Below are 24975 nucleotides of genomic sequence, written 5' to 3' on the forward strand. Positions count from 1 at the left end.
CCATTTTCCCGGACATGTTCGGCTTTTTGGCAATTCCCCCCGGACGGGGGTTTGACTGCCGAAAAGCCGGACATGTCCGGGAAAAAGAGGACGTATGGTAACCCTAATATTACTAGCAGGGCTTTGGAGCTGTGCTCTGGCTCCGCTCCAGCTCCAGGCAAAAACCTGCAGCTCCACTACTCCGGAGCTGCTCCACGCTCCAGCTCTGGGCTCCGCTCCAAAGCCCTGACTAGAAATGAGTTTGGTCCAGTGGTCTCACAGAACCAAATAGCAGTGGTGTATAGAACAGATGTGAGTTAAAAACAGCAATAATTCAAAATCTACTACTCTGCATTTCCTGGTCTATCCTGCTTTTTTGTTGTTGTCATTGGATTGTACGCTCTTCTGGGAATCGTCTGTCTTTAATTTTCATGTCATATGCAGCATGAGCACAGTCTCAGTATAAAACAAAATACTTATACTAAGATACTAACCAGCACAGCGATTGTCTTTTGTAAGTAAGAAATTACACCTTATTTGTCTAGCTTCAGCTTCCAGCCGTATGCTCATGGACAGTACAATGCTCTGTTTTTATTACAACAGTGCTTAAAGTAAGGTCGCCATTTTTTAAACAATATCTAAACAACCTTAAGGCATTGTAAAGATTCAGAAGATATGCATAAGAGTCAAAACCACAAAAGCAGACAGGAAACTGCTGTAAAAACTCCCCTCCCCTATTACTTTCTTTTTTTAAACATCTCAGCCTTTTGGACTGAAAAAGAACTCTAGAGATCAGCAAGGATATACTGTTTCATGCAGTTTGGATTATCTGAGTCTCATACAACTGTCTAGAGAAGCTTTTGTACTTTAAAACTGGCAATCTTAATCTTGTCACTTGAAAATGGAAATAGATGTTAAGCACAACTTTGTTAATGAGTAAAATATATATATTGTTCATAACTGGATACTGATTTATTAATGGTTTACTCATAGTGTGTTTAATTTAGTCCTGTTCTGTTAAAATTGTAGCAGAACACTCAGTGTTGTGCATTTTCCAGCTTTTTCATAATTATAATGGTGAGCGTAGCCTTCCCAAGCTAGCTTGAATCCAGCTAGTGCAGGTAGCAATAACAGTGAAGACACAGCAGTGCAGGCTTCAGCATGGATGGTATAAGCCAGGGGTGGGCAAACGTTTTGGCCCGCGGGCCACATCTGGGTGGGGAAATTGCATGGAGGGGCAGGGAGTTGGGGTGCGGGAGGGAGTGTGGGGTATGGGAGGGGGTGCAGTGTGCAGGAAGGGGCTCAGGGCAAGGGGTTGGGGCAGAGGAGAGGTGTGGGGTGTATACAAGGGGGCTCAGGGCTGGGGGTTGGGCTGCAGGAGGGGTGTGGGGTGTGGCAGGGGGCTCGGCAGGAGGTTGGGGTGCAGGAGGGGTGCGTGGTGCGTCGGGGTTGGGGTGCAGGCGGGGTGCAGCGGGGGCTCGGCAGGGAGTTGGGGTGCCGGAGGGGTGTGGAGTGCAGCAGAGGGTTGGGGTACAGGCAGCGGGCTCAGGGCAGGGAGTTGGGGGGCGGGGTGCAGGAGGGGTTCGGGCTCTAGCCCAGTGCCGCTTACTTGGAGCGAACGGTTCCCCGTTCCCGCCCAAAGGGAACTTCGGGTGAGGTACCCACAGGCAAGGGCAGTGTGCAGAGCCCTCTGCTCCCCCCTCCCCCAGGGGCCGCAGGGATGTGGCGCCAGCCGCTTCTGGGAGCGGTCCGGGGCCCGCGGCACCATGGGAGTGGCAATCCCACAGACCGGGTCCAAAGCCCTGAGGGGCCGGATCTGGCCCACAGGCCGTAGTTTGCCCACACCTGGTATAAGCCCAAAATGCACCCCGGGTATGTATGTGGCTCACTAGTTCATTCTGAATTTCATACTATGTTGTCGTCACTGCTAGCTTGGGGTGGGCTTATGCTGTGTAGACATATCCCTAGAGTGGATGTTAAGTTCCAGGGTGAAAGGTTTAAGTTTGGAGAAAAATGCTTCTTCTCTATGCAAGATGTCATTGAAGAGATTGTTGGAGAAAACAGATGCCAGACGAGACTTCTCCAAGTCAATGCAAATGTTGTGCAGGCTGCCTAAGAGATGTCATAATTCATAGTCCTTTTTATTTTCTTTTACATCCTTCCCGGCCCAATGTTAGAGCACAGGGTGAAAACCAGTCTCTTCCATTCCTCTCTGTCATCTGCTGCTGCTTCCATTTGCTGTATGGTGTTGGGATTGACTATTCAGCCGTCTCTGTTAAGGGGGGTTCTTAAGGCTGCTCTTGGACACCCTCGTTTCCTTGTACTAGTTGGTTTCCACTTGACAGCTTCGTCTGATTGTGGTGGACTGCTGGTTGGTGATTTCTTGGATCTCTTCATTGTTAATGAAGTCTTTCTAACCAATACCCAGAATCTTTTTTAGGCCTTTATTTTCAAGGGTGTCTAGTTTTCTGTTTGATGTTTTAGTCGTTGTCCAGCTCTCGCAGTCATATGTTGCCACTGAGATTGTGTTTGAATTGAAAATTCTCACTTTTGTTCTGGGGCTGTGTGTCTTTGATTTTCCTACATTGCTGAGTTTAGTAAATGCTGAGGGTGCCTTTCCTATCCTTGATGTTGCTTTCTTTTTGAGATCTCTGTTAGGTTAATATGGTGCTGCCCAGGTAGATGAACTGTTCTACGTTCTTGATATTTTTGCCTTCTAAAATGATGTTACTGCTTGACGTCTGGGTTTCAGAGGTGTTTGTTTTAGCATAACGAATTTTGAGCCCTACTTAGCCTGCTATTTTTGCCAGGTTGCCAGTCTTTGTTTGTAACTTTTTGGGGGTGTTGCTCAATAGTGCAGTATCAGCAATAAAGTCTACATCTTCTAAGCATTTGCCATCTACTCATGCTGTCTCCGGTGTTTGTGCTGCTAATACACTTCTTTGTTATCCAGCCTATAGCAGAGCCAAATACAGTAATTCCTCACTTAATGTCCTCCCGCTTAATGTTGTTTTGAAGTTACGTCGCTGCTCCATTAGGGAACATGCTCATTTAAAGTTGTGCAGTGCTCCTTTATAACGTCGTTTGGCTGCCTGCTCTGTCCACTGCTTGTAAGATCCTGTGGAAGAGCAGCGACTTTACAAGGGAGCATTGCACAAGTTCCTCTTCTCCGCCTCCTCCCCCTCCCTTCCAGCGCTTCCCCCACCTGTTTGGCGGTGCTAAGGACTTTCTGGGAGGGAGGGAGAGGAGCGGGGATGCGGCGTGCTCCAGAGAGGAGGTGGAGTGGGGATGGGAAGAGGTGAGCCTGGAGTGGAGCGGGGATGGGAAGAGGCGGGCCTGGAGCATCCCCCGGCAAAGTCGGCGCCTGTTCTTCTGGGGGGAAGCGGCTGCTGCTGCTGCGCAAGGCGCTTCCTAGCGTCCTTGACTGCAGCGGGTTGTGCCTGTGCGGGGTAAGCCAGGGGCGCTTCCCAACCACAGTACAGTACTGTACTGTAGATAATGCCTTTTGTCTGCCCCCCAAAAATTTCCTTGGAACCTAACCCCCCGCATTTACATTAAATCTTATGGGAAAATTGGATTTGTTTAACATCGTTTCACTTAAAGTTGCATTTTTCAGGAACATAACTACAACGTTAAGTGAGGAGTTACTGTAGTGGAGATAAAATGCAGCCCTCATTCATTCAAGTGTTCACATTGAACCACTCTATTGTCTGATTGTCCTCACTTATGTAGCACTTTGCATATCTGTACCTGGCCTTGATTATGTTGATAACTTTATCTGGGATCTGTAGGACTGAAGAGTATTCCAGAACGTACATCTGTGTAGGCTGTCAAATGCCTTTTGAAAATCAGTTAAATTGATGAAGAGGGGAGCATGCCATTCTATACATTTTTCTATGATGGAATCCTTCTATCATGATGCAATCATTATCAGAAACAAACAAACAAAAAAAAGGTGATCTCACTGATGAACTGGAGGGGAGTACCCTTTGTAGGGAAAGCCTTTTGTGGGGAAAGTGGTGATACTACACAGGATGAAAGAGGTAGTGGAAGAAGGTTAGAGAAGAACAGGCTGGATTCAGGTCCAAGAGATCCTGTGTAGATCAGATATACACTTTAAGGGCCATGATAGAAGAATGAAGAACTTGCCCTGTATTAATTCTGAAATATCACTTAGTTTGAGAAAGCCTCTGTCTCAACGGATGTGTCAGTTTCTCTGAAGGATCCTTGCAAATAAAAGCTGGAGTCAGATTTTTGAAAGAACCACAAGCATCTTGTTCAGTCATAGCTCTGCCATTGCCCTTTGTGTCAAGGCATTAGGCATCTGGCTTGTATCTAATATCATTGGCAGGTCTTTCTCAGTCACAGAAGCCAGGGCTCAGTGTGCATTTAATGAATTTTTCTACCATGCCCTTATGAGCTGGCCACACTATTTTCTTTCCTTACCAGCAGTCTTATGTGTAGAGAAGTTGGCTGCCCATTGTTCTCCAGGTACATCTCAGGCAGAAGACAGGGAAGAGAGAGAGAATAGATATAGTTGAGTGGAGATCTGAGGCTGGATGTGAAGGAACGGAGGCTTCAGAACCATACTAAATGAGGCAGAGCTATATGTCGCTGATGAAATGGCTAGCAACCCACTATGAATTGGTGGTCATTTATGCAGAAAGTGTACAAATTTAAGACTAAAATCCTCCTCTATTTTGCTGCTATCAGAGCTCAACACCTGGTGCTCATGTATTGTTTTTATTTGAATGAGTTAAAATGTACCATGAATCTGTAAACGGTTTTAATTACAACTTTTTTCTTTAATAGTTCAAAAGTGATTGGAATTTCTTTAAAGGAAGTAGTTAATAAAGAAGGGAATGTGCATAATCTACTTATGTTCCATTAGTCATTTTAACTAAAGAGTAAATAGGAACAAAACAAAACCAGAGAAATCAAAAAGAGATTGTAAGGGGAGGGACAAATGAAATGATATGAAGGAAGTACAGACAGTATTAGAAACTGTTGTATGTTTGAAATAATGCTAAAAAAATGTTCATGTACCACATGAGGCAATATTGCTAGTAGAGCCTGAGAATCAGGACTGCTGGAGTCTATTCCTAGATTTGCCAGTAACTTATTGTCTGGGGTTCCTGATTTTAACCTCTGTGCATCTCCATATACCCATGTAGAATTCAAGTACCATTAATCGTGTTATTTGACATTATCAGATTTGCATAGTTGGTGTTCCACAATTTGTATTTATTTATGTGTTTAAGAGCTGCTCTTGCACCAAAGTGAGGATCTGGTATTATGCTCACTATTTTTTTCTTTTTAAAAAGATTTTTACCCAGATCCACATATCTTCTGTGTTTGTTTTTCAAAGAGCCCTTGTCCCTTTCCTCTTCCCCAAAGAATTGTGGTTGGATTGAAAGTAGGTTGAATTGGCACAGTATGCTAAGTCTTACATTATCAGGGAAGACAGACGGAGAGAAGTTTTCAGCATAAGTTAACAGCAGCCTTTGCTGAAATAATGTGCTCTTCACATCAGCAGTTGAGTAGTCACTATGGAGTTATTTGGCTACAAGTCATTTTTCACATCTGTTAGCTAAATTAGAGATTCGAATGTAAAAGTAACACTTCCTGGAGAGGACTATGGGTCCAAAAGTCAACAAATGGAGTACAATAATACATGAATATATTTTTCCCCTTCTGTGTCAGATAAAATGTTGACCCAGTATTGTTTATGATTTGTAAAAGGAAACTCCAGCCTTCTTCCTCAGAGCAGCAGTCATAAATTTGAAAAGATAACAATTGTTTCTCAGCATGAATCAACTGAGAATGTATAAGTAGCGCAATTTGGCATTATCTTTTAAAGCTGCATGCTCCTGAGATGTGCAAAATGGGAACATTTCTCTAACTTTTTTCCCAACACCTTACGTGAGTGAACAGGACAGAACGGAGATGTGAGATTGAGTGGCAGCATTGGCTGTGGTCGCTTGCATGTTATCTGCATAAAGTGCATAGGAGGTCCTCAGACACTAGGGGGGATGAGGGTTGTATAAGTAGCTCGATCTATAGCTTGTAAACATCTTTGTTTCCTCACAGGCATTTGATTTTTCTGTTTTATTTTAGTTATTCCAGTGTATCAAGCATCTGACTAAAGCTCTAAACATAAAAGTATACATCCAAATAATCTCTTCCCATCAAACAATTATTTTCCTCAAACCACTGAACATCCCTAAGAATCTCCCTCCCACCATATAAAAGCAACAAACTCTCCCTATAGACCACTTGCTCCCTTTCAAACTCCCCCCTTAGGAAAAACCTAGGAAAACAGATAGAATGTAATGTGTGCCCTAAACATTAACACATCTGGGCTGAAGGAGAGGAAAAATTTCCAGAGTTGAAGGCTGTTCAGTGAAACGATTTTGCTCGTTTAAATCAGAGAGCTGTTTCTTGAAGTACTTCATCTGATTGCAGTTACATGAGGAGAGAGGTGGTCTCTTGGTAATCAGGACTTAAGTCATTTAGAACCGCAGTTGTGTTTTTTACCTATAAAGTGTTGATTGTAGAGCAAGCAGAAGTATAATATGTTCCTTATCTAAAACATTGATTGCATATTAAACAGGTGGGTAGATTCTTTGCTACCTGAAGTTTGAGTGGTCTTTGTGCATAGCCAGGAGTGGCGCCAGAGTTTTTGCCGCCCTAGGCGGCAGCGCTCCTCCTCTGAGCATTCAGGGGGCCTGGGGTCTTCGGCGGCAGGGGTCCTTCCGCTCCGCGTCTTCGGGGCACTTTGGCGGCAGGTCCCGGAGCGAGTGAAGGACCCGCCGCCGAGTTTCTGCCAAAGCTCTGGAGCGGAAGGACCCCCCGCCGCCAAATTTCTGCCAAGGGCGGCAAAATGCCGCCCCCCAAATCCTGCCGCCCTAGGTGACCGCCTAGGGTCGCCTAGTGGAAGCGCCTGCCTTGTGCATAGCCCCATGAGGAATCCATGCATGAGGTGACTAAGGCATGGGTGATTGTTGTCAGGTTTGTAAGTAAAGAATGCTACATCCTTGCCAAGCACTGATGGGGAAAATGTGCTCCTGGTTGGGTAACAGAGAGCAGGTATGCTTGCTCAGTTGAAGGAGCACATAGCAGCTATGCCATTTTTTCTGGTGCAGACATCATTACCTGGGTTTTAGTGGTCTGATGCTCAACCTGATGACTGTCACCCATGCACTGATCTTGGCCTGACACTGGATAAGTCGTTCAACTGCATTGACTGGATCTGATGGAACTCAGATGTAGATCTGGGTATTAACTACATAGTGGAGTCATCGCTATACCCTGTGACATCTTCAAATATAAATGGTCTGGGTAGGGTGACAGAATAGAGGTTTGTGTGAGAGTGTTACCCAGGGCAGACAGTTACCTAGTACTAACCTGTAGAAACAAAACAAACAAACAAAAACCCACCCAAAACCACAGGGCACTACAAGAGGAAGTATCAAAAAGAGACGAGTGTATATGGGGGGGAGGGATAGCTCAGTGGTTTGAGCATTGGCCTGCTAAACCCAGGGTTGTGAGTTCAAGCCTTGAGGGGGCCACTTGGGGATCTGGGGCAAAATCAGTACTTGGTCCTGCTAGTGAAGGCAGGGGGCTGGACTCGATGACCTTTCAAGGTCCCTTCCAGTTCTAGGAGATGGGATATCTCCATTAATTTTTTTTTTTTTAATTTTTTATCAGAGGCTGGGGTCACTGCTCCAACCATAGACAGGAATTGAGGCAGTGGATGGGCTGTGTTGTACTCCTGTTGCCTGTCTGAAGATTGTGGCAAGTAGGGGTGACTTCTCAGTACCCTTGCAGTTAACTGCACAAATCCCAAGTTATTCAAGTTTTATGTGTGATGGAAATGGTGAAATTACTTATAAAATAGGGGAAAATGTATATTTACCTTTTATCTTCTCCTGAATCCAATGGTCAAAGAGGTTTTGCTCAAAACTTAAAAACTTTAAAAAACAACAACCCAAACATTTGGGCAAAAACCGTGGTGTTTCAGAAAGAGTAAAAATAGGCTTGTAAGGGAAATGTTTTGCAATGTTAACCATAGCAGTTGCTACTGAAATGGCTGCTGCATTACTGTCTGTCTGTCTGTCTATGCTGATTAAACTCATTTTAGGGGAAGAATTAAGGGTCAGGGCTTCAAAAAGCTCAGCATGTAATCTGGCCATAAATTACATAATGGTTGTTGCAAGGTGCTGGGCATTTGTGAAAACCTCACGCTTATTTAAGTGCCTAAATAGGAACCATGCTACTTTGAAAATCTGACCCGGTCTGTTCATTCCAACTTGTTGCAGAATAACTGTACTTTTAGTCAAAGCTATTAAGATATCAATGCATTAGACAACTTGCAGTTTATGAAATTACCACAAACAAACATTTAATTTATTATATAGCTAAAATACAGTATTTATTACAAACATGGGTCCAATCCTGAAAACAACCCTGAGTGTGTAGAGCTTACTATCATGTCTAGTTATATTGACCTCAGTGGGTCTACTCAGCATAATAAACACAAATCTGTAGTGTTTGCTGGATTGGGCCCAAAGATTACAGTCAACAAAAGCATTTAATTGCTGAGATACTGTAAATAGTAAATGAACACAGATTAATTGTACATATACTCTTCATGTGTGGCCAGGTGCTTCAGTGTATTTAAACTGTTGCCTGTTTAAAGGATGAATGTAGAATTAGCATTACATTGCAATATGGTTTATTTTTATAGCCGTCTTCTTAAATATCAGTGGGAAAGGGTTTTAAGAAGACACTCTAATTCTGTATTTGAAGTGCAGGACTTGTAGGTTGACTGTGTTGTTAAAAATACACCACCACCAACACAACAACACTCATATTTGCCTTATCATAGTACAGTTAAACTAGGAGAAATCTCCATGACTGGAGAAAGATGAAAAAGAGTCACCCTACAGTACTGTTGCTATAACTACACATAGGAATAGCTGATGTGACTTACTGAGGAATATTGCTGCAGGAAGTTACAAAATAACATTTCAACAGAGGATACAGATGTGCATACACAAACAGCTAACAAGTGAATGGCTTCTTAACCCATTAATATACAGCTGTTTAGCACGTGTATCCAAGTTGTTGCAGTTTTTGGTTTTGAATCAGGTGAAACAATAATAAATACTAAGTCCCAAAAAAACTATTGTCAGAGAACTTCATGAAGTAAAAATTAATGTTTCGTGCAAACCCATTCACTCTGCCAACTATGCTTGAAATATATGAATCAGGAAGACATCACCCACTGGGGAACAGTCGAGGATACACTTCCTTTTGGAGTGTCCTGTGTTTGAATTTCATGCCCTATTTTGCATAAACTCATCATGCACTGAAAAACAGTCTTGGGTGTTATGCTCTAGAAATGAGAGTTTGGCTTTGATGTGACGAAGTGCTTCTGAAGCGGTGCATAACCTCATACTCAAAGATTTAGAGTTGCTTGTAAAGGAAATGTAGAAATAGCATACCGGCAGAGCTTCCTCTTCATTTGTTTGACTGTCTCTTTCCCTGAAGGCTCCCATGTTCTGCTAGAAAAGTGTCAGAAGGGGTTTTTTCTCTTGTGTAGTGAGCTGTAGTAAACTTAGCCTAATTAAATCTTTTCACCCAAAAACCTCACACACAAATATTGAAGTGTTTTAAAAAAACAACAACAGATCTAGGTTGTGCATTTGTGAATCAACCCTGAATAAGGGGCAGTTTGTAGCTGCACTGTCCCCGGGAGGGATCCCCTTAGTCATTGTGCCTCCCCAGTTATACTGGATGAATAATTTGTTACAGCCCTTTTAAGGGTATAACTTACTTCTTCCCCACACCTCCTGCAGTCAACCAGCGCAGAGTTATGACTCTTTCTTCTGGCCTATTCCCCACCCACTTGTCTCTGAGGGGAGCAAAGTCCTATGCACTCCTGTTGTTATTAGTGTTGCGGTAGTGCTAGTAGCCCCAGTCCTAAATCAGAGCCCTGTTGTGTTGGCCATTGTGTACACACAGAAAAAAAAGATGGTCCCTGCCCCAAAACGCTTACAATCCAAGTTAGCACCTAGAGCTAAAATCCAGCTAAGTCCAGTTGTGCAATGTAGCCTATTGTGCGTATGATTTGCTGGGAGGAAGTATTCTTCTGGGGAAGAAAGCTGAGAATCCTAAAAGATTCCTTAATTCCAGTTAAACAGAATATTCAGTTCCTCTGAAAAATAAGAATGAAGGACGGAGATAATATGAAATACAGCGTGAAATACAATGTAATGGGCATTAAAGATAGGGCACATTGTAATCCATGAGTGTGGAACCTCTTCTAAGATGTATTGTAGCTTCCTGCACAACGCTTTGAATAACCTACTATCATATGAAATATTGTAAAATCAGAAAATGTTGTGTGTGTATAGCAAGTACTTCTAACAAGAGCTAGTTGGAGAAGTTCTGATGAAAAAATTCTCACTGGAATTTGCACAATTGTCTAAAGTGAAATGTTTCACAGAGGTAGTATGATTTCAGCAAAGCTCTGATAAGGGCCACATCCCAGGCAAGTGTTCTGAGCTGTAGAGTTTTCTCTCTCTCGCTCTCGCTCTCACTCTCACTGTCTCATGTTGAAGCTCTTCTACTTTGTATGTACAAATATTCATGGGTCTGGGAGAGAGAGACTGACTCTCTAGCCTGGTGTTCACAGCTCTACCTGATCTGGAGCAGAAATTTGAACCAGGGTCTCCCACATCTCAGGTGAGTGCCCTCACCACCTGACAGTTGGCTATTCTCGGGTGGGTGTCTCCTTTTGACCTGAGAAACCTTCTTGACTAAAGCTTAATTGAAGCCAATGGTTTCATGAAAAGCTTTGGTTTCAATGAATCAGCATTTTCTGATGAAAGAAGTTTTGTCGAACATTTCTCAACCAGCCATACTTACTAGCTATGGAGCTTTTTTTAGCTGCAGTGTGTGCAGTGAGTTGATAACTACTGTGTGTGTTTTAGCACATCGTTTTTCTCTCTAAACATTGCATTGCTGTTCTGTTGTGGGTGATGAGGTCTTAATTTGCAGTTTTATCATCAGGCTACTATACTAATTATTTGTGGAGGGTTATGTCCAACCAACGCCAGGTTTATAGAATGTGGCATTCCTAGAAATATATTAAATATATTTCCTCTGATATGCAAGGCTTAGCTTAATATGGACTAGACAATCAGCCCAATTCAGTCCTGGTGTAACTGGGTGCCGCTCTTATGGCTTCAGTGGAGTTGCGGGCATTTACATTGGGTCTCATTTGACTCAATTTTTCTGGAAAACAATAATTGCTAGCCTTACAGTCAACAGTCAGTGCTCAAAGTGGGAGAACTTATGCGTGACAGAGCAAATCTAAACTGGTGGGCAGACCACAAGGTGGCCTTGTATTGCAGATGACTGCAGAATAATTCCACACATACTATCAAATTAACTCTCCCTCTTTCCCCTGTATCCTTCTCTTTCTTGATGTATGTTCTTGAACACCCTCCTTAAAATGAAACTCTAAGAACGTTTTCATTTTCTAGAGATGAGCTGGGACTTGCTTCCTGTCTGCTGCCAACTTCTTTAGCAGAAACACAAGAATGATTTGTCTTATGGCTCCCTCTTCTGGTCAGTTGGTGGAATAGCTGGAATTAATATTCTTTTCTTTCTTGGTGGCTAAAAAACAGCCTTCTCATGGCGGTCTTCAGGATAACATCTAGTAAACATTTCATTCGTGTCTAAATGCAAATTGAACCTGCTAGTTATGGATTTAAAAATATTATTTTATTGTTACTCTGAAATCTATTTAAATTGTTTAAACTTACTAACTCTTTATCAAGAGCCCATTTCTCCACTTGCCCCTCCCCCCCCCCCCCCCCCCCAAAAGTGCTAAAGACCTACTCTTGGGAGCTGCTGAGACCTTGGGAGTTGAGGGTATGCAGCACTTTGTAGGGCCAGATCCGGAGTGCTTACTATCTGTGGTGTATGATGCAAATTAAGCAGGATCTCATTACAGAATTGAAAAATAGAGTACAAAGTATGATATAATTTCTGTTCCACAACTAAACAAATATTTCTGTTCCCTTTTTCTGCAGGTCATAGAAACACTATCAAAACTTTCTCGCACTTCTGTGGCATTAGCAACAGGAATAAGGTATGACATTAGTGCTACTAAACTTCCATTTTATCATTTATAAAACAAGTACTGTAACATTTTCCATGATATACTATTAAAAGAAATATGATCTCAGTTGCACTGTTTTAGCCTTCTTTTTTCTGTGCTTCTAATTGTATATAGAGGTCCATTCTTGTCTAGAGTAGCACTACCAGTAGTTCTGACGTTAAAACTCTACATATTTAAATGAAATTCTTATCACATAGCCCGCAAATCGGAGCTCCCTCATGCTGAGTCTCCAGTGTGCTAATTCACGCTACTGTGCAATGTGCAGTGAGATTTTACATTTTCCAGAATTAAGAGCTGAAGGTGCCTCCTTCCCTTCCCCTGTCATCACCCGGAAATTTGTTTCTACCTTTTTTGTGGGTTTGTCTGAATTCTCTATATTTAGAAGTAAACAGCTATGTTAAGGAACAGCCATTTGTGCTGTTGTTGTATCTAAAGACCGATATCTATTTTTGTATAAAACACTTGCTTTCAAGAGTTTATAATTTGTCTATTCAAATTCACTTTGGAATGGAAATAGCAGCTTAAGTCTCACTCCCAGCTTTTTAAACCATATTTGAAATATATATTTGGCTCTTTATAAATAGTTGTAGATAAAACAAAAAATAAGTTATTAAAACATTATTTCTTTTGCATGCAAACAACTTAAAATTTGAAATTGATCAAATGGATTGTCTATAATATATAATCCAGTTGCTCTTAATATTTTGACAAAAATATTTGTTTTAAAACAATATAACTTGTGACAAATAACTTTTTCTAAGAAATTGTATTGGGTTTCTATTGATAACCTGCTGTATGTGTGTACTCGGTTATACAGCATAAAGGAATTGTTGTGCATGTTTTAAGTATGTTATAATGAGACTTCCTCACAAGGTATTTACATATGTTGTGAACTAATACTCCTGCGTAGGGCTCAAAAATGGCACTCACCAGTGGCTATTGAGATGCTTTTTCTTACAGTATTTGGGGCCTACCTCATTAGTTTAAAAAATATTAAAGCCCTCTTTCAAATAATAATAAACATATTTACAAGAATTATGGCTGTGAAGATAACCTTCCAAATGTCAGCTGAATGTAAACCAAATTCAGATGTTTTCCTGAGCCAGTAGGCAGCTCCCAGTGCCTCTGGTGCAGCTGACAGATTTCTCAAGCAGCAGCAGAGCAAAATTTACAAGGTTCTACTCAATTTTCATTACTGCTCTTTGGAACCATATGGGCAGTAGTTAAAATATCAAGAATATCAATTTCATGCTACTGCTTGGGAAAGCTGTAAATGACAACAAAGGCAAGCCTAGAGTTTTTAATGCCTGGGGAGGATCAGAAAAAGGAGAGCCTGGGGAAGAGACCTCCTCCTCCCGCACTCGCAATAGCTGGAGAGTAATGAATGGGGAAAAGAGACAGAAATCTCCATTTCCTTTCCAGCATCTTAGGGGGTGAGAAAGAGAGTATGGAGTTTCATGTTCATCTGATACCTGTGAGTCAGAACTTGACACAAAGGACGGAGCCCTCAAACACATGACATTCTGGTAGAAATCCCTCTTCCTAGCATTAGGCACAACATGGCTGTGCTTCTCACCAGCTCATTCCCATCTCAAGGCCACTTTCTGGTGGGGCCCTCACCTTACATCCTTTTCTTTAATGCTCTAACTATAAACTTACGAACTACAGGATAGTTAAGCTCTGGAATAGGCTTCTAAGGGAGGCTGTGGACTCCCCATCTTTGTATGTTTTTAAGAACAAGTGGGACAAACACTTGATCCTGCCTCAGTGCAGGGAGCTGGGCTTGATGACCTCTCAAGGTCTCTTCTATGATTCTGTCTCTGTCTGGTTAGTAGGCAAGCTAATAGGTGTCTGGTGAATTTTCAACATTTATCTGCTCCTGGTATTCAACACACTGGGACAGTTTGCCTTCTCCCAATGTACATTCTCCTACCCACCTCACCTGTAAAACTGAAAGAGCATGGAGAAAGAGAAGGGAAAGCAAGAAATACAGGGCATCCCCTAAGGCAAAAGAAATTTCCTCCATTAACTCAGACATTATTAGGCACCTCATGGATGATGACCTGGGTTCCCTCGTTGGACAAGTAACCAAGGATCTCTGAACCTTGAACACTCTGGAGCCTATTCGGGCATTTTCTGCCTCTCCTTTTGGTATGTTTGCTGAGGAGCATTAGGCCTTCCACATGGTGCTAAGGCAGAAGATGAACTGGTGAATGGCCAAAATTACAGAAACACAGTTTACGGTGGGGAAATAATTATATAGTAAGGGTCAAAAACTGCCTTATAATGCACACAGATGGCTCCCATAGATGTCAGTGATACGAGCCTCCTGTGTACATAGCCCACTGCCTATTGTTTCAGCCCTGTAGCAACAGTGCAGGAAACAGACAGGTGAGAGCTCTGCTGCTGTCCTGCCTCATTCTCTGCAAAGGTAGCAGGAGCAGCAGTGTTGTGCAGATTCCTCTTAACACTCTGTGTAAGTGTTTGCCGCGGGGGCACGGAGGATCTCACCGGCCCATGCACTGCAGAACACTCTCCAGCCACAGGATTTTTTTCTTCCTTTTTCTTCAGGGCTTCACTTTTATTTCTTCAAACCAAAATTGTTGAACTTGTGTTATACAATCAACCATCTCCTTTCCACCTGGGGGTCTTCTACAAAGGCCTATCTGCTCCCTGTAGGATTGCGCTTCACAGGACATCTGCTTAGAGTCTGGGCGAACCCCCTGACTCCCTTCTCCATCTTAGCCTGCTCCCTACAGATTTATGCTCTACATGCTGTCTTCCTCAGAGTCATACGTATCAAACTGGGTTCTTTTCCTTGATCCAGGGACTCCTGCAGTTCTCAACTCAACTACTTGCTGGCTTTTACAAGGACCAGGTGATGTTCCAAGTTATCACCTGAACCCTGATCTCACAGCCTCAGCTGGAAGGCAGCTGATTAATCACAGGTGAGGCTGGGCCCAACTCCCCTAAAAGGCCAGCCACCCTGTGCCCGACAGTAAGCTTCAAAGCCCCTCTGCTCGCCCCCTCCTAAAATTAGAATGGCATTTGGATGCTCCCACTTTGACAAACTAGGAGCCATAATTATACCTTCTCTCACCTTCCCATGCAGCCCACACTTTGACTTGGTCACTTTCAAGCTTTTCAGATTCAATTCTCGATCATCACATTCACCCACCCAAAATATCAGAAGTCAAGGCTTTAAAAATAAATGAACAAAAAATCCTTTGAAAATCATGGAATTTAGACTTAATTGTAAATACAGAGTAGTTAACACTTGCTTTTAAAATCTCTGATTTATATTCATGATTACATGTAACAGTTCCATCCTGTATGTGTGGCAATTTTTTTTTAATTGTTAACTCATATAAACCACAATATCAAGGGAGAGAGAGAGACACACACACAGATTGACAGACATATTAATCCAAATTGAAATTTCAGCAGCATACCACCCAAACTGAACACCCAGGCTGGTTCTGTCTTTGATTAATACTGTTGTCTTTTGTCTCTCTAGGCCATTCCCCACAGAAGAAAGTGTTGATGATGAAGATATCTACAAAGGCCTTCCTGATTTACTAGAGTATGTTGTAAATCTTTAAGCAGAATGAAAGCTTTTAGTTTTCTGATATGTAACTATTATTTAAATGATGTGATGAAATACACTGTTCTAAAATAAGTTATTTTATCTGATTGACTAAGGATTGATTAGAAAGGAAGAATTAATTGTCCAGATAAAAGCACCTTAGTTTAATGATTGATTTTCATACATATGAAAATAAGATTTCATGAGGGGGTCTGGTGATGAATTGAAGTATCAGTGCACTCTCTAGAATTATTTGTTTGTATCATCAGAATGCTTACGTTAAATGACAGCATCAGTGAATGCTTTTCCCTGATCCTGCAGATAATTATGTGTATATGTATTTTTATTCATGTAAGTAGTCCCACAGAATCCAATGGAACTCGTCACTTGAGTAAATTTCCACATGCAGTTAAGGGTTTGCAGGATGCTTGCTGTTTTGGGCAGAGTCCATTGCTGTACAAGGGAAAGTCAAAAGAAAAAGGGTTTATATTTTAGCCATCCCGCTTCTTCTGTTTGAGTAGCAGAGCAGGCTATAACAGACCTTGACATTCTCTCACTTTACAATGACTAAAATCTTGTGAAAAATCCAAATGACATGTATAAATTTAGCAGTTAAAATCCCCGAGTCTAACAATTTACAATGCAGAAAATCATACAGCTCTGCCAAAATTTGTATCTATAGCAATATTATTAAACACAAAATCTTAATACAAAGGGATAGAAATATGATTTCAGCAAGAACAAGAAGTTTGGTATGACATACAAAAGTTACCATTTAAGATTTTATAGTTTTTTGCAATATGTGCATCAGCATTAAAAATACACCTCTACCCCGATATAACGTGACCCAATATAACACGAATTCGAATATAACGCAGTAAAGCAGTGCTCTGGAGGGGGTGAGGGGGGGCTGCTCACTCCGGCGGATCAAAGCAAGTTCGATATAACGTGGTTTCACCTATAACACGGTAAGATTTTTTTGGCTCCCGAGGACAGTGTTATATCGGGGTAGAGGTGTATAGTTCCTAAATATGCTTCTAAAATAGAAATCTATTACAGTATTAGGTGCAATAGCCTCTATTTTGATGCACTGTTATAGGATTCACATGTAAAAATTTACAATGGATTTATTTCGGATTGGTTATTATGTCAGGTAGCATGTACCATATACTGGATTATAATAGTTAGATGTAGATCTGAAACAATTGGAAGAAGTATGTATTTCATAAGAAATATAAATAGTTCGAGAGAGCTGGGGTTTCTCCCTAACTAGTGAAGTTTATTTTACAAGAATAATTCCACCTTAATGATCTCTCTCTCTGGGTCCAAATGGTGTTGGAGGAACTGACAGTCCCATTTAGTACATGGGGATTCACTCGTTTTAGGATAGATTTTAATTTGACCTGACGCTGAGGCCCATCTGTAACTTAGGTAGCAAGAACTCGGTGCCCCATTTTCTCCTTAGAAACCTTACTACAAGTCCTGTCATGGTTCGAAACTTAATTCTTTTTCTTCAAACTTGTGTTAATTTTATAAAGTCAGATTTTAAATGTGTTGAGGTTAAAAAAAAAATCTTATTGATTGTATAGTCCCTTTGTGGTTTAGTTCAGTTTGAGAGTTCTTTTTCATTCATCTGTTTTAGATTTACTGTAAAAACCCAGACACTTGGTAAATTCTGTTTCCTAGTGTTGACTCTATAATCCCTGTTCAATACACTGATCCTTTATGTTGTTGCTTTTCCTTTTTTTCTTTTAGTGAAAGTGGTGGCGATGAGGATGAAGAGTTATATGATTGTGTCTATGGAGAAGATGAAGGTGGGGAAGTATATGAAGACTTAATGAAAGATGAAGCAGCACATCAACCTGTATGATTTCTATTTTTTGAGTGACTACAGACATATTCATAAAGAAATAGTGGTAGTGTGAAAGTAAAATTTTTACTAACATTCATTAAATAACTGTTAGCTGTTTTCACTAACACTGTAAGTAATTTTTTTAAATTTAGATATTTCAAATTTGCTTTGTTGTTATGGTTGAGTTCACATTTGTGTACAGTAACCATGTAACATATACAGTGGATCATAACATCATCATCCTGCTATGAAAGCCAACATTCTCTTACATATAAAGGGTCAAAGATTCACTCTGGTAATTCTTTCTGTGAAAGAAATACTAACATTATTTCAACAGTAAAAAGAGAACATTAAAATAAATTGTTATTTAGTTAAGATCCAGTTAGGTATGGATATTAAGATTTGTTAGCTACTTGAGTTAAGACCATTTGAAAAAATACTCAAAAGAATGCTACTTAAGAAAAGAGAAAAGAAAAGTGTTCCCCATATAATTTTGGCCATTTTGCAACATTAGTCATGAACTAGTTAAATAGAGAGCTAACATGTATATTGTACATGTAGATATACATGTGTGTCAGTTTTACAAAACTGCCATGAAAATTTACATGCCCATGCACAAAATTTAGTCAATAGCTATATTTAATGGACTGGTAATTGGGAGGGGTGTGATGTCAAAACCTGTTCTAATAACTTACTATCCATCTCTTTACAAGCATTCATTTGGCTTACCTGCAAAACTTTAGTGTGCTATTGTGATGACACACAATTTTCAAGGAAGTTGCGTGTTTTAAGGTGGAAGCTCACCATCTACATTTTCAGATTGAATTCCAGTGATATAGTAACTTGGAGAAGTGAGAAAATGAAAAGGTCTGAAGGTTGTTTTCCTGTGTTCTGCTGCTATAAAAGCAGCAAGTTGTAGGTATCTTGTGTGGTTCATACAATGTGTTTTTGTTGTGATCCTGAGAATTTACCATTATGTCGTGAGAAGACTATTTCCTTGGAAAGATTTTTTGACTTGTTTCAATATGATTCATGTAAGTCTAGACTCTGCCAATTACTATGCATCTTAATGACAATTTAAGAGCATCATCACTTTTTCTAACACATTTTTATACTAAGCACATTTTACTTTAAGGTACTGATGTGATGCAAGTTTCTGAAAGTAAAATAAGTGATGTGTAAAATATTGTGAAACTTGGGAGCTTCAGTTTGTAGTGGTTTATGTTTTGTTTAGATTTGATCAATTCCTGAGGTTTGAGTTTTGGGGTAACCTATACCAAAACTCAGTTAAAAGTACAAGTTTTGCATGATTTCAATATATAACCATAAGTCAGATCAAGCAATTGGGCCCAGTTGTTTGCTTGAAATGTGTGTGAACTATAGTGGATCTTTCGATGATCTTAGTCTGAGTTTGCAATGAAACTCAGAACCATGTGAATTTCAGGTATCATTATGGATATTTCTCCCAGTCCTAGCAGTTGATGACGCCTGACATATTTTCCACTTTGCAAACTCTCTGTTTCTTTCTTGCCTATTACAAATGAAATACCATCGGGTATGCAGCTTTAGTGGACATAACTGGGTGAGTTTAGGAGGGAATGGCAGCCGTAGTCTGAATTTGCTTGTGGGAAGAAAAAATAATACTAAAGATCTAAAAATGTTTAATATTAATTTCCTAATTAAAAAGAATAGTAGATTAAAACATGCTGCATTATGTCTACATATTTTTATACCTGATATGGTAAGAATGGATGTATTATGTTTGTTTCATTGGCATTGTATATCTTTGTTGGATTTGATGACTGTCTTAGTATGCAATCATTTATTATTAGATTTGCAAATGTGATGCACAGTAACATTACACATTGGCACAATTCTTTCATTTGAGTCCTTTAAATGAAATTCACTAGCATAGAGGACTTAGAGGTGACTTGCAATTGCAAATCAATTTTAAAAGAATGAAACTGCTTTAGAAATGTGTGTTTGGTGTTCTAAATAGTTAGAGAAGAATAAGTATCAGTTTAAAACGATACCTTCCTTTTTTATTTGATGTGACTGCCTCACAATGTAAACTAAGGTACCTAAGTTTCCTGTGCCAGCAGACTGCTGCCACAGAACAATTTTTTCAGTGTACTGAGCAGACTATTGTTGTTTTTTTTCCCCACCCTTTTTAGTCCCTTTGACCATTGTCATTACTTCCTGCATTCAAATTCCAAGATATTGTAGCATCTGCTATAGATGGCAAATTGATTTGTTAAATAGTAACACTCACAAAAAGAGCCCGCTTGGGCAACCCTAATTTGTGTTGTGTGAGCACTAACAGACAAGATCAGTCCTGTTGACTCAGGCTCTTCATTGGGGCTGCTCTCATGAACTAGTGCTCAGCAACATAAATAAGGGTTGGTCCCAAGCTATACAAACCGCTTTTGGAAATGTACTACAGTGCATACACGTTTTATTTACAAAATAGCTCACAAAGAAGAGATTAAAGATAGACTCCAATCAAAATAATAATTTGAAACCCAAAAACTTGTTTAAAAGGAACTGACATGGGTAAAGTGTGACACTCCCTCCAATACAAACCTTTGATAGCAAGGAAATACCACGTTTGGGGACAGCTCTTAATCATAACTTAATGTCCATACACCAGGTTGCCACTGACTGTGACAGACTGCATCCTCACAGAGAACTTCATTCTGCCTCAAACTGATAAGGAAATGCACCAAACACAGCATCTTCCCCACACTATCTAAATTTTTCTCACTAGGCTGAAGGAAATAGGTTTGAAGGAGGGATTTGCAGGAAGAGAATGAAGTGGTTTAGTGTGTGGGAGGGAGGAGACAGATGTAGGGAACTACTTGAAAGAAGGCGTGGAGTGATAGGCAGGGGGAAAAATACACAGACGACATGAAGGGGTTGGGGAATAGTAGTGTGACTTTTTGTGTCTGAGTGAGTGTCATTGCTCTTTAGTAACTAGACTATGGAGTGGATGTAGACTTTCTACTATGATCAACAGCTATAGGAGTCTTCCTTTAGCTCAAGGGTTAGAGGCTAGTGTGCTTTTTTTAAGCTAAAGTCTCAGGGTTCTAGACCTGACTTTCTCTTTGTGAAACAAATATATCTAGTAATTGTCTTTGTCTGCTGCACATGGATTCATTACAGTAGGCAATGAGCTGAGATACAGGCAGGGCAACAGTCATTAAAATCCTTGGAGATGTGAATGAGGAGCTTGGATAGAATTTGGAAGGAAACAGGGAACAGGTGGGAAGACTTTAGGGGAGACAAGTTACATTATTATTGTTTTATTATTTGCTGAGGTTTTTTGGGTGTGGAGAATCCAATCATGACAAAGACATGCACGATAAATGTCCATGCAGGAGCAATCCAGGAATTGTGTCCAGTCCCCAAGCTAGCCAACACCTGCCCAAATGTTTCTTTAAGAATCTTTCGAAACACATTATTTCATATTTGTCTGTATCCTGGAAAAAGAACTTTGATACCTTGGAATTCTGAACTCCAGCGCATGCATTTTGTGCTCAGCCTTAATAAGCCCGATGTTGCATTGGGCCCATGATGTTCAAATCTAACACGATCACCAGCTTCTGCTCTGTGTGATGCCCCAACATGCACTATATTGCTGATCTCACACCTGCAGGAAACTGAAGCAGGCCTGTTAGGGTGAGGCAATCCCAGAGTCCTGTAAAGAACAACAACAACAAAATAATACAAAGATTGCAGGATAGAGCCCTAAGATCCAGCTACTGTCCTTGACTCAGAACAGATTATGAATATGGGCCTAAATGCAAGTTCCTTTCAAGGAAAAGGTAAAAGGAAAAATTATAAACAAACACAAAGAGTTAGATGCGAGCCCATTACTCACAGCAGTTACTGGCATGAGAGTCTCATTGATTTTAACTATTATGAGTAACTTCTCACTGTTGTGAATAAAGGCCCAAATTAAATAAATATGGATCTATATTTCATCTTAATCTCATTATATTATTTTTAAAAGTATATAAGAAGGATTAAGTTATTGTTTACCTTAAAATATAACATACTGAATGCCAAATTTTATCAAAGTTCAAGGACTACTAAAATTCTAGAAGTTGTCAGCTAATTGCACTTTTAAAAACTATTCCCTTTGTAGTTGTTACAATCTTTTGAAGCTGCAATACTGAGAAATTTCCAACAAGCAATGTGTCTTAGTAGCCAATCAGTAAACAAATAAGAGTTTGTTGTACAAGAGGTGTCCACAAATGATTTAAACTTAACTTGCTTCTAATTGCAGAAATGTACTGAAAATGACATAAGAAGCTGTTGCCTTACTGAAATAAAACAGACTGAAGAGAAATACACTGAGACTTTGGAGTCAATAGAGAAAGTAAGCCACTGAACTTTATGCTAATAGAATAGTTATTTATATAGTAATAATGTAATTGTATAATGGAATAGAGAATATATTAATCCAGTCAATGTTTACTTTTCTTAACAGTTTTTCATGGTGCCATTGAAAAGGTTTCTGTCAGCATCAGAGTTTGATATAGTGTTCATCAACATTCCTGTAAGTAATCGTATACTTAAAGAAAAAGGCAGAGAATTTGTGTCTGGTTATTATTTTGTGCAGTCACATGCCATTGAACAAAGTGATGACTTGAAATGTGATGTGCAAATTCCCCTCAAAGCTTTTTTGAATATGCAGTAGGATACTGTACATCTTAGTGAAAATGATTTTAGACCTTATCTTTTTATAGTTACTGTGAGGGAAAAAATGTTGCATACAGCCACAGTAGATTGTCAGCAATAGTATGGACCAGATATTCCACTGGTATACATTGGAGTATATTTGTTGATTTATACCGACTGAGGATCTGGCACTATAACCATACAGTAACTCTTAGAAGATCTGTTATATGCAAGTATTTTATTGATTGAATTTAAGTTAGACATTAACCATGTATGAATTTCCTCACATCCTTCTATGCGTAATAGAGAAACATAGATCATATTTTGTGTAGATAAGATGGAAAACCTCTCTTCAGAAATTTACAAAGCACATGACCATCATCAGCCTTATACTTGAGCGTTGAATCAGTGTAGAGAATGTTTACACAGTACTTTGATTTGCAGGAATGCTTCTGAAGAGACTTTATAGCAAGCTTGCAGATTCTCACTTGTATCTGCCCTCGATGTGTTGTCACTGAAGACATTTAAAAATCAATATAGCTTACAGCCTTATACTCAGAATTTGACAGGGAAAGTTGTAAAAAAAAAAAAAAAAAAAAAAAAAATTCTGTAATCTAAGAAACTTCCTATTGAGTTGAAATGTGTTGAGGTTACCTGTGTGAACTCCATATGCTTTGGGAAATCACATTTACTTTTGGAGACTTTGCAATCCAGCATACTCACAAAAAAGGTGCAATTCATACTTTTTTAAGTTGGTGCTGATAACTTACAGTTGCAGGAATTTAGTAACTGTCTTAGGCCTGATCTATGGTCTGCTCTACATTACACAGTTACTTTGATGTAAGTCACCTTGTGGGGACCTATGTGTGCATGTGTCTACACTTGAATTTGTCTCTGGCCAATGTAAGCATCCTGTTTTAAGGAGGAAGTAAAACCACCTCCCCAATTGGTGTAGAACCATGGTTGCCTGACTGAGGTCGATACAGTGCGAGTATAGGAACCTTTGTTGAACCTGGAGGTCCTCTAGCAGCTGTCTCATAATGCCCCATTCCCTGCGACAGTGATCGCTTTGGCCACAATTTTAAACTCCATTGCCCAGGAGTCAGAGAGACCAGAAGCCTCCCTGCCCCCTTTAAAGCCGCCTGTGTGTTTTTTGGAATGCCTTTCTCGGATTGCCCACCTTGGTAAGCATACCTAGTAGCTCACCCTTCTTGCATGCAACTGCCTAACTGACCACTCTGGCTCCACATATTAAATGCACCGCTGCCTGGAGTAGACAGGAAGTATTGGATCTCCTGGATCTGTGGGGAGAAGAGACTGTGCAAGCATCGCTATGGACCAGCCACAGAAATGTGGACATCTACAAGTAGATTGCATGAGGGATGCAGACAAAGGGGTATGACAGGGACCAGCAGCAATACTGCATGAAACTTAAGGAATTTTGCCAGGGAGGCCACAAACCCAGGGAGGCCAACAGTAGATCTGAAGCTGTGCCACAGACCTGCCGCTTCTACCAGGAACTGCATGTCATAGTTGGTGAAGACTCCACAGACTACTGTGGTTACCTCAGAGGAGTGTGAGAGACAGACCCCTGCCATGAACAGTGAGGAGGAGGAGTATGGAGTGCAGGGAGGAGAGTCCAGCCTTACTGCAAGGCTGTTTAAGACTCCTCCACAGTGTAGCCAGTCCTGCCAGGTGAACGTGAATGAGCCAAATGAAGGGGAAGGGAATTTGAGTAAGTTTGTGCATGCATTTTTCCTTACAATGTTTACCCTTAAAGATGGTGCCTGGCCCATCCCCAAGTGAACAAGAAAAAGGCATTGACTATTCACTGTTTTACTCATACAAGAAGTGATAGAGGTACTACAAACAGTGGTAGAATTGGCATGTGCTTTCATTCCCCCATGGATTAAGTGGGGCCATGTGGAGCACTTTGTTTACATGTCTAGGGATGTGCCTTTTATCCTTCTGAGCGATCTCAATACAAATTCCATGAAGATACTCTGCAATCCTTTCCTCAGGTTTTTAGGGATGGCTGTCTTCTTTCTTCCTCCATGGCAGGACACTTTCCAATGCCACTCTGCGATGAATTCAGCTGGCACCTTTACAGTCAACAGGCTTGAGGTGTACGGGCCTGGGTGGCTTCGGGATGCCAGTCACAGCTGTGTTCTCTGTGCCTTTGTCACCTTCAGGAGTGAGATATCAGCTAAAATCACCACCACCTGTGAAAAATAGTGCCAATATTCAGTGCCATTGCTCTATAGCTGTAACCATGGAAATAGAGACTGAAATTTTATAGCTTCATGCAATAGAAAATCCTCCCTCCGCCACCACCTTTAGCAGGCCATACTCCGTTTGTGCTGACGTGACCCAAAGCTTAAGTGTTAAAAGTGTCCATAGGAATAAGGGTAGGGAGTTTTGAAACATATGGTTCCTTTTCTATTGTGACTGTAAATCCAGTGGTACCTGCCTATTTTTATCAGCAGCTTCTGGGCATGGTGGCCTTGAGAGGATGCCCCTTCCACACCTGCAGAACACCTAACCCTGATGAGGAGGAGAAAGAAGAGGAAATGTTGCATTGGACCATGAAGAAAGGACTTGGGGGGTCAATATGACCAACAGAATGGGAATTGACAGGCAGAAAACCAAATGCTGCAGATCTTGGTTAACCTATATGTC

At 40.7% G+C, this 24975-nt stretch overlaps 1 protein-coding gene across 1 annotated transcript in view; it reads left to right on the forward strand.

The window, feature by feature from the left end:
• Positions 1-24975, forward strand: part of LOC113407403 (guanine nucleotide exchange factor VAV3) — a 242137-nt gene that overhangs the window by 77504 nt on the left and 139658 nt on the right. The window contains exons 3-7 of the mRNA XM_026655888.1: positions 12087-12145; positions 15693-15758; positions 17517-17625; positions 21902-21994; positions 22106-22174. Coding sequence (XP_026511673.1) covers positions 12087-12145; positions 15693-15758; positions 17517-17625; positions 21902-21994; positions 22106-22174 — 396 coding nt within the window. The remainder of the gene's footprint in view (positions 1-12086; positions 12146-15692; positions 15759-17516; positions 17626-21901; positions 21995-22105; positions 22175-24975) is intronic.

Source organism: Terrapene carolina, unplaced genomic scaffold (genome assembly GCF_002925995.2).
Source record: "Terrapene carolina triunguis isolate 2854851 unplaced genomic scaffold, T_m_triunguis-2.0 Scaffold211, whole genome shotgun sequence".
Taxonomy (NCBI): Eukaryota; Metazoa; Chordata; order Testudines; family Emydidae; genus Terrapene; species Terrapene triunguis.